This window comes from Triturus cristatus, chromosome 5_2, assembly GCF_964204655.1.
Source record: "Triturus cristatus chromosome 5_2, aTriCri1.1, whole genome shotgun sequence".
NCBI classification, from domain to species: Eukaryota; Metazoa; Chordata; class Amphibia; order Caudata; family Salamandridae; genus Triturus; species Triturus cristatus.
In genome coordinates, this window is record NC_140588.1 from 330,634,819 (window position 1) to 330,648,820 (window position 14,002).

Consider the following 14,002-nt stretch of genomic DNA (forward strand, 5'->3'; position numbering starts at 1 on the left):
AAATAGGCCCAGCCACTCAAGCCCAAGCAAAGATGCCGCCTGTGGATTGGCCCGATCGAAGGAGGAGGAGTCTCGCAAAAGCGAGTGAAAGTCTGTTTTAAGGTGCGGGTAAGTGGACTGTGCAAATTTATTAAAAAGACTATAACACAAAGTTCTCCTAATACAGCCGAAAGTTCTCCTAGTACAACAGATTAAAAAGTTTAAATAGCAGCAGGTTTTAAGATTAAAAAGCGCAAAGCTAGGGCTTCAACCCTCGTGATCGTCCCCGTTCAATGGGAGCTTTCTGCAGCAATGTGCGGGTGTTTGGAAGCATATCTCTAATCTAATAACTTAAAGAATACTTACCTGTAACACCGGAAAGGATCATCTAGACACCTTAATATACAATCATGCTAAATTTCATGGAAATCAGCCTGGGCATTTAGCCGCTACAAGCAAGTGGGGCAAAACGAGTTTTGGGCATAATTTTTTTTTATTTTTTAACACCGTCAGGTCCCCCCACCCCCCCCCACCCCCTTGACAAATCACCGTGAAATTTGCATCGTCCGCCAATGTAGAAGGGGCAATAGGTCTGCATAGGTTTGTGGAGATTTATCAAATGGCCCAAAGTTATTAATTTGCAAAAATCTGGGGAATTCCTATCTCTGATAACCCTAACTAAAACCATAGAGTGGCAACAGACAGGCAGACAGAAATATACATTTTCCATGAAATTCAACAATTTGGCCATAGATTTCACTCTCACCCTCTACCACTCCGACGGTTAGGTGTCTATTTGCATTATTAAATATCAAATGGAAGTGATGTAAGCAGTTCCTTGCATGCCTATTCCCTACAATTCAAACAAACTGTGGATGCCATAAATGTTTTTTATTGAATACTTTGTGTTCGACTGAATCACGATAAAGGCTGTAAAGCGCTCTGATACCTTCGGGTGTGGCCAGCGCTATATAAAACGCTTAAACAGTTTACTAATGTAGAGATATTGGAAAAAATTTAAATGGAACTTACAGCTAAGGGACTTGACATCTTGTCTAGCGACTGCAATATTCGACGTGCCGTGGAACTAGTCACACCATAGGACTGCACGCTGCTCTGCTTTGCTTTCATTTGCCGTCTCAATGGTGCCTGAAAAATAAACTACAACTGTTAAAAGAACTGCCAAAAAGATAAATGTTTTTTGTTAGAAAATTTGATTTTTTTTTATATTAACAGAAATAAACCACTTATACAGAAACTCAAAAACCAATCAATAATGAAAATTATAAAAGTCATTGCTTGCTCTTTTCTAGTCCAGGCTTAGGATTTCTCAGCCATTCATAAAATGCCATTGTGCATCTCAGATACTATCATTGTCTGAGGATACATTTGTCAATTCTATTTTTTCAATTATTCCAAGCTAAACGAAATATTTCAGTTTGTCCCAAATTCCACATGCTCATTCCAACTGCAAAATTACCCTTTAAGATTCATTGCGGATTTAATTTTTGTTGTTCTTTTATGATTTTTGTGCAGTTTGAGATTTATATTTTTATGTAAACAAAAGTTTGAGAAAAAGCTCTAAACTACTAGATGATCTCACCATTCTAGCAGGCACAGGAAGCAGCCCAGTAGAGGTAAACTGATGGTTGGGCTTGCAATTTCAAAGCACTCACTGCACGATACAGGCATTTTCTAAAAACCTGAACTATTTTGGGAGGCTATGGACCTATTCTTCCAAATGGCAAATGCAGTTTTACATTTGAATGAAACCGCCGAAAATCTGAGCAATTCATGTTGCTTCTCCAGGAATGAAACAAGAGGTAAATGGAAAATGTGTCTCTTGAATTTAATATTTCTGAAGGATTATGTTATTTGCCTTGTAAGCATCTATTAGCTGCATGTAGTGCTATCAATCCAAAAGCTCTGCTACTTTTGCTATCCAACGTTGACTCAGACTTTTACAACTTTTTTCTTCTTCAAAGAAGTCTTGTGTCATGAGATCCTGTGATGACTCCTCTTCTAGGTAATGCGCATGGTCATCCGCTCTATTTCCAAATTGTTTTTCGCACATCGGGTGGAGGCATAGTGGAGCTAGAAATAGCCTATAGTATTGGCTATAAAACAAGGACATGTTACTTACCTTGAGAAACGTCTTATCTGGTACAGACATGATCTAGCCGCAGATTCCTTACCTCTGAATTTCCCAGGCGACAGACTGGATCCGGAAGACTTATCTTCGAGCAATACCTCTGCACGCCGGTAGATGGCACTGGTCAGCTCCACGTGATGTCTGCACTGGGAGTGACGTTCGCGTCACCTATATAGGCGCCACCTCAGTGCACTGACTTCAGTTACTTTTCACAATTTTCAAGGACAGAAACGGGGAGCCATGAAGAGTACTGCAATTGTAGTGATTTTAAGAAACTAGGGCCCTGATCGGGATCAACCTAGAAACTTGTCCGCAGTGCGTGAAGGATGATAGGTGGGTCTGTAAAGAATCTGCAGCTAGTTCACTTCTCTACCAGATAAGGAGTAACAGAAGGTAAGTAACTTGTCCATCTGATAGAGAAATCTAGCCTCAGATGCCTTACCTTTTAATAGATACCCAAGAAATGCCATCACCACAGGAGGGACTGCAGACAAATTTACACTAGGAAGTCCTGCAGACCAAAATGGCAGTCCCTGTGGACTTGACCATCCAGGCAGTAATGTTTGGTGAACGTGTGCAGGGATGTCCATGTTGTTGCCTGACAGATGTCCAGGACTGGAACTCCACGTTGTAAAACAGTAGTAGTCCTAGCTATGGTGGAATGAGCCCTTAAGCCTTCAGGAGGCAACCTCTTGGCCAGAGCATAGCAAATTTTGATACAGAGGACGACCCACCGGGAGATGGTCCTCTTCTGCATCGCACGGCCTTGCTTTGCTCTGATGTACCCCACAAAGTTGGTCGTCCACCCAGAATTCTTTAGTGTGGTCAAAGTAGAATGACTATGCTCTCTTTATGTCCAGGCAGTAGTCGCTCCTCTTCTTTGGAAGGATGCAGAGGGGCATACAAAGTGGGCAAGGTTACCAATTGTTCCACCTGAACAGGAGTCACCACTTTCAGAAGGAAAGAGGCCCTAGTGCGAAGCACCAATTTGTAAGGGAATATCGTGAGAAAGGGGGGTTTCGACGATAGAGCCTGTAGCCAGCTCACCCTCCTGGTAGATGTAATTGCCAATATGAAGGCTGTTTTGATGGTGACCAGTCCGAGGGGGCAATTATGCAAAGGCTCGAAAGGAGCGCACATTAAAAGTGAGAACCAATTTAAGGTCCTACTGAGGCATAATAAAAGGGGCAGGAGGGAACATATGTAAAAGGCCTTTCTGGAATCTATGTACAATAGGCAATTTAAATAAGGAGGGTTGGCCTGGCAGCCTCAGGAAAGCAGAAAAAGCTAAAAGATACCCTTTCAAGGTGCCCAGAGCAGAGCCCTCCTGGGCAAGAGATAAAATAAAAAGCAGAATATCAGAAAGGGAAGCAGAAAGAGGGTCAATAGACTTTTCTGTGTATAATTTTACAAATTTGTTCTACCAGCAGGCAAATCCAGTCTTAGTGGAGGGACGCCTGGCTGCCACAATAACCTTGCATAAAAATACTGGTTCCAATCAACACAAGATCTTGTAGATGACCTTCTGCCTAGAACTAGTGTCAAAAGACACTGCTGTAGTAGATGCCGGTGAAATATAGCATGGGGACCTTTGGCGTGCAAGAAGTCCTCATGCCTAGGAGGCGCATGACTATTCTGACTGGAAGATGACAAACTGGCTGATAAAGAGGCAGCAGCAGCTGAAAGCTAACACTCTGAGGGCTGGTGTAAGCCTTTTCGGTGTCAGCATTTAGAACGGACACCAGGAAAGGCTGGATTTGCAAGGCTAGAGGTGGGATTTGGTGGCGTTTATTGTGAAACCCATTTTGTGAAGGAGGGAGGTGGACATCTAAGCATTGCTGTCTCCCTTAGCTTCTAATCAGCCTATCGTCTAGGTTGAAGACATGTGCTTCCCCTTCTCAGGTGGGCAGCTACTACCGCTAAAGTTTTCGTGAACAGCCTTGGGGATGTGGTGACCCCTTTGTGCAGTACCTAGAACTGGGTGTTGTCCACTTACCATGATGCTGAGGTAGCGCCGATTAGCCAGGTGAATGGATATTTTAACTATGCATCCTTTAGATCGCGAGCAGTCATCAAGTCTCCTTGCTACAGCAGGGGGATAAAATCCTGCACAGTGACCATACAGAAATGTTCGGATAGGATCTATCTATTGAGGATCATGAGATGCTGCCCATCTTGGGGACTATAAAGTAGAGTACATGCCCATGTGTTCTGTGCTTAAGATTTGTGGACAGGTGGGATGTCTGGTGGGCTTGACAAAAATTCTAAGCGGTGGACATGTTTTATGCTTAGAACCCCTAAATTCTGACATGATCTCTTCCCAATGAGGAAGAAACCCCTGGAGTCTTCCCCAACAGGTGTGGTATGATCAGGGTGAATGCACGGAAGAAAATGCTTTGTGGCAGACTCCTTTACTGGGAGTGTCTCTGCTGAAATTACTCTTATAGGAAGATTGAGTACTCCTGCCTGGCTGCTGGTGATGGAACAGCTTGTTGCATAGGTATGACATGGGGTGTTCCAAGAAAGTTATTTTGCTGCACCCCTGTATTGCAGTCTCTGAAAGGAGCCTCAAGGGGAAAGTGTCTGTAGAGCCCCCATGCTCTTTTTTCTGTATTTTTTTTATCTTCTCTAACATTTGGTCTTCTTGTGGACCAAAAAGGGGCTCCCCATCAAAAGGTAGGCTGACCAGGTGTTCCAAGCTGGAGATACAGAGTCAACAGCATCTAAGCAGGATGACTGAAGTGTTAACCCCTCGGACCGTTGTATCTGCATTCACTTTATGGCACTGAAAATTATTTTCCCTTCTGAAACAATTTCTCGCCCCCTCTGAATTATTCAAGAAGATGTTGTAGGAGGCGTTTCATCTCCTCCCATTTTGCCTAATCATATCTAAAGAGGAGACCCACTGAATTGGGAATTCGCAAGTGGGTGACTGCTTCCACTGCAACCCTTTTCCTTAAGAGCGTCAGTTCTTTTGCTTTCCTTATATAGTGCACAAGCCTCCCCAATGGCTAGCTCAGATGCCTGTTTATGACCAGTGTGCACCAGGAGGGAGTCTGGAGAGACATGAACCCCAGTGTGGATGGTGATCTAAGGAGGGAAGGCTTGTACAACTCTACCCTGGGGTAACAACCTTGGCCCCGACTGGTTCTTCAAAAGTGTCTTGGTCTGACTTGAGCATCCCTTTAAAAATGGAGAGGAACTGCATTGACCACTCAGATGTAGATGTTTCCACATGGAAGTCCTCTTCCTCGGGAACAATGTGCATATCTACAGTATGGTAGACAGCAGCCCTCTCAATGATTCCATCGTAGTTGATCATCAAGGCAGGGTGATGCTCCAGGTCTGTATCCTTTGGTGGGGGAATCAACATAATACTCCCAAGGATCATCTGTTGGATGAGGATCAGGGCAGATGTAGGGACTGGGGCCAAGTGATGGTGGTGATGGGGGGTCACCTCCCATTGAAGTGCTGGTGGGGAAGAAGGTGCACATGCAGGATGACTAGTAAACGAATCATCAAAGTACTCTGGCTGAAGTACAGCATCCACAGAAGACACCCTCTGTAGGCTCTTTCTGAAGAGTGAGCCTCCTCATTTGGGTGGAGGTGGACTCTGAGTCGTTAGCGTCCTTGGCAGAGAACTTCCTTGTGTGTGGTTGGGTGCAGCACTGCCTCTCAATCTCCTCCTGCAGTCTCTCAAGGAACAGCTTTTCTGAGCCCTCGGAACCCGCGGTGGATTAGGTCTGCTTCATTGGTACCTTTGGAGAAGAAACTTTTCAAATCCAATTTATTAGAATCCTTTGTTGGGTCTGATGCCTTGCATCTGGGCCAACCAGAGCCCGAAGTGCTAGGCAAGTCAGAGAGGTGGCAGAGTCCTATGAGATGAGCTGGATGTACATCCTCCGGAGAGGCAGTGCTCTGCCTCAGTGTGTGCTTGATCAATACTCATGACCCTTTCCGTGAATTTCCTTGGACGTCCCGTAGAAGTAGATGAAGGCAGCTCTTCGTAGAGTTGCTCAATGTCTAACTCTTCGGCTGAAATAATCTGTGGGCTAGGCTGGTGTTCGGGCAAGAACTGCAACACTACATCTTCCTGCTCCTCTTTCTCGGCACAGAGTTTATCAGCCACACCAGACTGTCGGTACATCATGAGGTGTAATAGATGACTCTCTTCACTGTCTGAGGGTCTTTTTTATAAACCAAAAAGCCCAACAAGACACTGTGTGCCAATAATCGGGTGAGAGAAACAGGTTACAGACTTTATAGGAGTCAGCTCATTGGTATTTAGAGTGACACTGGGGCCACTTTTTAAAGGGTGTCCCTTCTAGTACTTTTCATTCTCCAGAGTCAGAGGTATGGAGTCTGAGGCCTCATGAGTCGCTGGTACCAAACAGTCGGGGATTGAAGTTCAATGTCCCGGTGATGTTCTAAAGTTTTTGTTAGGTGTCTGCAATGAAAATCACCTCGGCAACAGATACTGTAGTTCTTACCTCAGGAGCCCGAAGTACACACTTTGAAAGTGGTGAGTCCAGTACCCTCATTGATTGTTTTTTCTCTGCCATCGGGTTTGAACACTAATCTAATAAGCAAGTCATTCCCCATGCGCATGCCCTACTAAGAATAATCCCAACAAAGACAACTATCAATTTTCAAGCAGAACACAATATAGCAGGAGTATGCAGAGGATGTGTATCTACAGCCACACATGCTACACGTATCTTTTTTACCAATCAGTCATTTAAAATCCCTGTCATGCAGAAATGAAACTTTTTTGATTAGAGGATAGAAATGTAACAAGGAGATGATATAGTCAGTTCGTTAATGAGAAACCAAAGTTCAGAAATGACTAAGAAAGTAGCAATCACAGATCTTTATCATGAGATTTACTCTAAACACGTAATGGAAAGCTGGAAAAAGGCACTAATCTCCAAAACCTATGTGAAGCTATATCAACAGGATTCATTTACTATTCCAAATAACATTACTAGGAATCGGATTAATTTGCTTTATCACCTGCAGCTAGAAAGTGTAAAATTATGAAAATATCCCCCCCTTTTTTTTTTTTTAAAGTTTCAATTGAGACAGCACAGCTGTCAAAAAGACATTAATATATTATAAGCATTGGATTGTCCCATGCAACAAATGGCTTTCTTCTATCAGCTGTTCAGCCAATAGCTCCAAACAGTCAATCACATTTTCTCTCAGCCAATGGAGTATTCGTCTCTCCCCTAATGCTATTGGGCTGGGAGTGGTATCCTTCTGCCTTCTCTTGAGTGCTGGCAATTAACTACATACTGGACTATTTAACTATAGCTCTCCTTATCCACTAAAGCAGATTTCCTCCCTTTAGTCTTGCTATAATGTGTTAACATTGCATGTACGAGCAAATCAGTCCAAGACACATTTGCTTTGCTAATGCTTATTTCTGACTTCAGCCTTGTATAGAAATCAAGAGAATCTTTTAATGAAGCCAAGAAACTCAGGAAGAATAACTTCACTCCTAACCATGCTCTTCCTTGGCAAGATGTGAGTGGTAACTGACAGCAGGACAAATCTTGTATAAACCTAATATGCAGCAAATCTCATGAGCATCTACCTGTGGAAGGCCTCTCTATCCCCTTCCAATATGCAAACCACATATGAACAACTTTTGCCAAAGTACCTTTAGTGACGTTACTCTAGAAGGGCTGGTTGATATAACCTTAGATATTTATTCTTTCAGAAATTAATTGGTATCGCTGTTTCGCTTCATCACAGATCTACTTTGGATTGTTACGCTTCCGGCATTGGCTATACTACATATGACGCAAGTGCTTTTCTTCTTTAGGATGTTGGGCTAGAGAACTTACTTTCCCTGTATCAGAGTGGATGAAAACCATTTCTGGCAAAAGTCGACCTCTTTGGCTAGTCTTTCGAAAACTGGAGACTGAAGTCTCTAAAACTGGAATTGAAATATCCTTCGATTTCGGGTCTGAACAGGGTTCTTTTGACTTTACAGGTTTCATGGTCAATATCGATGAAGTCTTATGCCACACAGCATTTTTTGGCAGTCTGTTCTCGCTGCTCTGACCAAGGCCTTAAGGCAGGAGTGGGCCAACAAGCCTTCTCTTGGCTTTATCTGGACTGGACACAACTTCTGGAGTGGTGCTCCTCAACATCATATTGACATTCGTGGTGCATTTGATCTTTCAGTGTAAGAGGTGTTAGGCTCTTCAGTTGAAATGATCCTGTTCTTTATCAAAGGACTCTAATGAGCATCTCAGGACTTTTTTCATGCCCTGTGGCTCAGAAGGAACTGGAAGTTCTCCCTTGATATGGAGTGTCAGTTTCTCTGAAAATGTCTGATGTCTGACCTTTCATGAGGCTGCATCCTCAAATGTTCCAGGTAACCATTCTCTTCTATACCTTAAGGTTTTATACACCAAAAAGCTTGACAAAAGGTGCACTCCAACTCCTGGTGATTTAGTGAAAGGCAGAAGGGGCAAACCTTGTGCTCTTAAGACCAAGGATACTTATACTTTGAGTTACAATGTGGGAACAAACAAAAGGTAGTATGCTCCATCTGCCCACATTCTCTGCTGTAGAGTCCTTGGTGTGTTTAACTTAGCTAATCAAAGTTATTTAATTGAAGAAGTAAAAAAAAAAAAAAATTACAAATATACTTTATTCGATTTTTTCACATTAAAAATCATAAAAGTAACATGTTAAAAAAGAATACTTTCAAACATATATAAAGAATTAATTCCATCTGTACAGAGATCTCAATCCTACCAATCTACAAAAATTAACAAGCATTTGCAATGCAATAGGTCTCATTAGGAAAGTTTGAGCTTTTTGTATTGTAAATTGACTAATTTTTTATTGATGTGTTGGTATTGAAAATATTGAAATTACTAGCTTTCTCATGTACGTCAATAGTTTTAACTGTTGCAAATGTGACACCTATAGCATTTGTAATGCAATGTGTTGTATTTACGTGACTTAGATGTATTGATATTACAAATAACAATGGCTTTTAATTTTTGCAAATAATTAATACTTAAATAAAAGTGAATGTAAATTATAATGACAATCGTTAAGTTTGTAAGCGCAGAAAGCGCGCAGGGTAAACTTATTATTTTGGTTGTTTGAGACTCAGATCTGGGAAAACCTGCAAGAAAACACGGCGGGGGGAGGGCGGTTGAGAGATAGGCGAGAGGCATGTGTGTGTGGCAAACACTGTTTGGGCGCGTGACATCTAGATCTGGGCAAAGCTGCAAAAAAACATATGGTAACTTAAATCCTTAGACGCAGAATTAATGGAGCTCATGTTATTGACCTTAGAAGGATGAAAAGGGAATGAGCGCGGCCTATGTTAAGTTTGTAAACGCAGAAAGCGTGCAGGGTAAACTATTTTTAGGGGTTGTTTGAGACGCAGGGGTGCGTGCGTGTGATCAGTGCCTGTGTGTGAGCGCAATGGGGCTGTGTGTGTGAAGTGCCTAAAGTTGCAAGAAAACATATGGTTATTTATATCCTTAGACGCAGAATTAATGGAGCTAATGTTATCTGCCGTAGAAGGATGAAAAGGGAATGAGCGCGGCATATATTAACTTTGTAAGCGCAGAAAGCGTACAGGGCAAACTTATTATTTTGGTTGTTTGAGACTCAGATCTGGGCAAAGCTGCAAGAAAACACGGAGGTGGGGGAGAGATAGGCGAGAGGCATGTGTGTGTGGCAAACACTGGTGGGGCTCAGAGCGTTCTGTTGCTGCCTTGCCTTCCTTAAACCCTTAGAGGCAATTCTTTTATTTTAACTAAAAGGATGATAGTTAAATGATGTTTACGGCAGGATGGTCGTTAAATGGTGGTTACGGAGAAGCTGTGTGCTGAGAGGCAAAGAGAACACAGGCATGAAAGTGAAAGCGAGGATGAAAATGGAATGAGTGTGGCAGGATGGTCGTTAAATGGTGGCTACGGAGAAGCTGTGTGCTGAAAGGCAAAGAGAACACGGGCATGAAAGTGAAAGCGAGGATGAAAATGTAATGTGTGGCAGGATTGTCGTTAAATGGTGGCTACGGAGAAGCTGTGTGCTGAAAGGCAAAGAGAACACGGGCATGAAAGTGAAAGAGAGGATGAAAATGGAATGAGTGTGGCAGGATGTTAGTTAAATGGTGGTTACGGGGATGCTGAGTGCTGAAAGGCAAAGAGAACACGGGCCAAAGCTGGAAGAAAACACTGGTGGGGCTCAGAGCATTCTGTTGCTGCCTTGATGCCTGTGTGTGAGCAGTGGGGCTGTGTGTGAAGTGCCTAAAGTTGCAAGAAAACATATGTTATTTAAATCCTTAGACGCAGAATTAATGGAGCTAATGTTATCTGCCGTAGAAGGATGAAAAGGGAATGAGCGCGGCATATGTTAACTTTGTAAGCGCAGAAAGCGTGCAGGGCAAACTTATTATTTTGGTTGTTTAAGACTCAGATCTGGGAAAAGCTGCAAGAAAACACGGAGGGGGGAGGGCGGGCTGTGTGCTGAAAGGCAAAGAGAACACTGGCATGAAAGTGAAATCGATGGATGGCAATGCGTCTGTGAGACTAGCCCTGTGGTGGGGGAGGGACAGCCGTGAGAGGCGCCAGGAGGAAACAATCTCTCGGAGTGCTGTGGCGGGGGCGGGGAAGCGCATTCCAAGCAGGGGAGCGGACCCTTTGAAGTAGGATGCCGAGGTTGTGGCTACACATGCACGCGCCAGTGGGCTGAAGCGCTTCCCCAAACGGATTGCATGGCGACACGATGCACGTGATTGTGCGCGTGCTCGCCATGCAATCCACTTTTGGGAGCACTTTGAAATGTCCCTCTTACTAGAGTCTCGCATAGCGATTGCGTAAACGCAATAGCTAGGCGAGACCTAAAAACAGACCACCATCCAATTTTAGGTAGTTATACTTTTCCTTTTTCTCAATACACTTTTTAAAAAACCTGCCATAATTCCCACACAGTAGACATTTTCAAACTTTTGTAAATATAAAAAAGCAGGACGACATTGCTTCCACCCCACTCTCTTCAACACTGGTAGAATCCATCTTATTCTTTCGCAATGATAAAATGTACAAAATAAAATCACATGTATTGTTGATTGGGTAGACCTCTCATCACATGGACATTGGCATAAATCTCTGGTCCAGTCATTTGCCATGGGGAAGCTAACTAACCGATGGAAATTATTAAACCTTAGTCTAGTAAGAACATACCCGTCTTACCCTCCTATGCACCAGACCAAATATGGTTGTATACTAAAAGTTGTCAAAATTAGGTGGTGCTGAGTCACAGTACTTTTCTTAATTTCCATTACGACTCTTAAGGATTCTAAGTGCGTCAGGCATAACAATTTGAAGTCCTTCCTAGAAATAGTGCTCATAGTTTCAGGGTGAGTAAAATCAAGTTTATCCAAATCTTTTAAAAGTTTTCTGATAAAATTCAACCAGGGGATCTTATTTGCATAGCATAGACTCATAGTGTCTCCAATGATTCCCCTGTTCAACCCTGTGTTTGCAGTCGTCCATACTCTATGCCATAATAGCAGCAGTTGTATTTTAATCACGTCAGGAATATAGGGGATTCCAAGCTCATTGTGGCAATTCAAGACTGAAGTGCTCTGCGGAACTGCTAAAATGAACCTTAAAAATATATTTTCCACTATTTGTATTGGGGATACATCATGGTGCCCCCAGACTCCTGCCCCATACATTGCAATGCTTAAACATTTTGCCTTATACATTTTGAGTATAATCACAGGAGGTCTTTTACCCAGTTTTTTTGCGAATTTAATCACGGCCCCAATTGACCTCTTAAAGAGCAGAGTCCTACTTTTAATCGCTGGGTGCCATGAGTCAGTGTGTTCCAATAAAACACCTAGATAGGAAAATGTATCAGTTGCATATATCCTATCATTCCCTAGTACCAAGCTTTTGCATTTGTTTCTCCCCTTCCCACATGTCATTACAAAGGTTTTCTTAATATTAATTTTTAACCCTCGGCCATCCATAAAATCAATATATGCCGTAAGAGCGCTCTGTAAGCCTAGCTTGGTCCTGGCCATAAGCACCGCATCATCCGCATAAAGCAGGGACACGATCGACTTATTTTTGTATTGTGGAGGATCTCTTGTCCTGGCCACCAGTTCCTCCTCTAAGGCGTTGGTATACAAGGAGAACAAAAATGGGGCCAGGACACAACCCTGCCTCACTCCCCTCTCCACTGGGAAGTGCGCAGTGCATCCGCCCTTCAGGCCATACCTCACCTTAGCACATGCCCCAGTATACATTTGTCTCATAAATTGCACTAATAGTGGGTCAACATTTAGATCCATCAGGATTTCCCAAAGTCTATTATGTACAACACAATCAAAAGCAGCGGAGAGGTCCATAAATGCCACATACAGTTTCCCTTCCTTGGCTTGAGTATACTTTCCCAATAGCATAGTGAAGTTTAAAACCTGTTCCACAGTCCCTAACCCGTCTAAAATCATATTGTACTGTACTTAAAATATTATTGTGCTCAGCCCATAGTTGTAATCTATTTAACACAATCCTGCCTGCTACCTTAGCTAAAGAGTCTAAAAGCGAAATATGTCGGTAGCAGGCAGGGTTATCTTGTTCCCCTTCTTTAAAAATCGGAATAATCACCGATTCTGACCAGGATTTTATGAAGCCCCTCGCACAGCACGCCTCCAATACTAGAGTCAGCAGCGGGTACCACAGTAATGGAATGGATTTAAAAAAGGTCCATCAGTATACCGTCTGGCCTGGGGCTGTGCCTCCTTTGCTAGCATTTATTGCTGCTGTAACTTCATCCAGTGTTATATATAACTCAATAGGGGTGAAGCCTAAACTGCCTTCCTGTTCTATTGGTTCCAAGTCAATAAAAATATTCTTCAATCCCCTTGGCACCGTATACTTTCGAAAAAAAGTCAACCCATAGTTTTTCATCGATTGCAATTTCAACCCTAGCACCATCATTGTTGGAAAGAAAAGGGCCATTGACTGCCTGCAAAATTGAAGTGCAGTCCTTCCTTAATGACTTCATAAAGCGTATCCCATGCCTGGTCTTTCAGTTCTTTTTTCCTATTTTTTCTGGCTAAATTGTACACCCTCCTACACCCACTACTAATTTCTTCTTGATTTCTCTCTGTTTTATGTAATGCTTCCTTTTAGTTGGGTATAGGCTTTGGTACATTTTGAGTCGAACCAACCATTGATCCGGGCCAGAGGGACCTTGTTTTGGGGTCTTAGGGAATTTTCTATCTCTAGCGTTATATAGGAGAAGGCCCTCAATGTATCATCATGATCCGCATTATCTTGTAAGCAAGCTAACGTGTGTTCTTATGTATTCACGATTATACATTGACCTCCTCAGGGTCCCATACACCCCCCCCCCCCCAATCGCAGGGAATATCCATTTTGACGAGTTAAAGCAATATTTTGCATCCATGTTATATTATTTTTAAGTTGGTTGACTTGATTTGGTATAACTAAATCAATACTCAGGGGTAGATGGTCACTTAAAACATTAGGGTGGATTTTAAAACTGTCAGTCCATGTTGCATAACGATTAGGTACAATTATAAAATCAATTAAGGATTCAAAACCCCTGCCAATAAATGTACGAGTGAAATTGACAGGCGGGGAGCACAACATATTTGCAAAGCCCAGATCATGTTTAGCCATTATGTCATTAAACTTCTCCCCCCTCTCAGAATGCACGAAGTGGAACATAGGATCTTTTTCTTTCTCGTATGCACTACACTGACCACATTCTGCTTCTGAACAAATACTAGTGTTGAAATCACCACCCCTAAGAGTAATCATATCAACACTGTTAGACCTGTCAGCCCTTTGGGTG

General features: G+C 42.7%; 1 protein-coding gene across 2 annotated transcripts in view; it reads right to left on the reverse strand.

Annotated features, from left to right (window-relative positions):
• NUP153 (nucleoporin 153) overlaps positions 1-14,002 on the reverse strand; it is a 608,884-nt gene that overhangs the window by 372,907 nt on the left and 221,975 nt on the right. For both annotated transcript variants that reach the window (XM_085607084.1, XM_085607083.1), the window contains exon 6: positions 1,012-1,128. In XM_085607084.1, the coding sequence (XP_085463210.1) occupies positions 1,012-1,128 (117 nt within the window). The remainder of the gene's footprint in view (positions 1-1,011; positions 1,129-14,002) is intronic.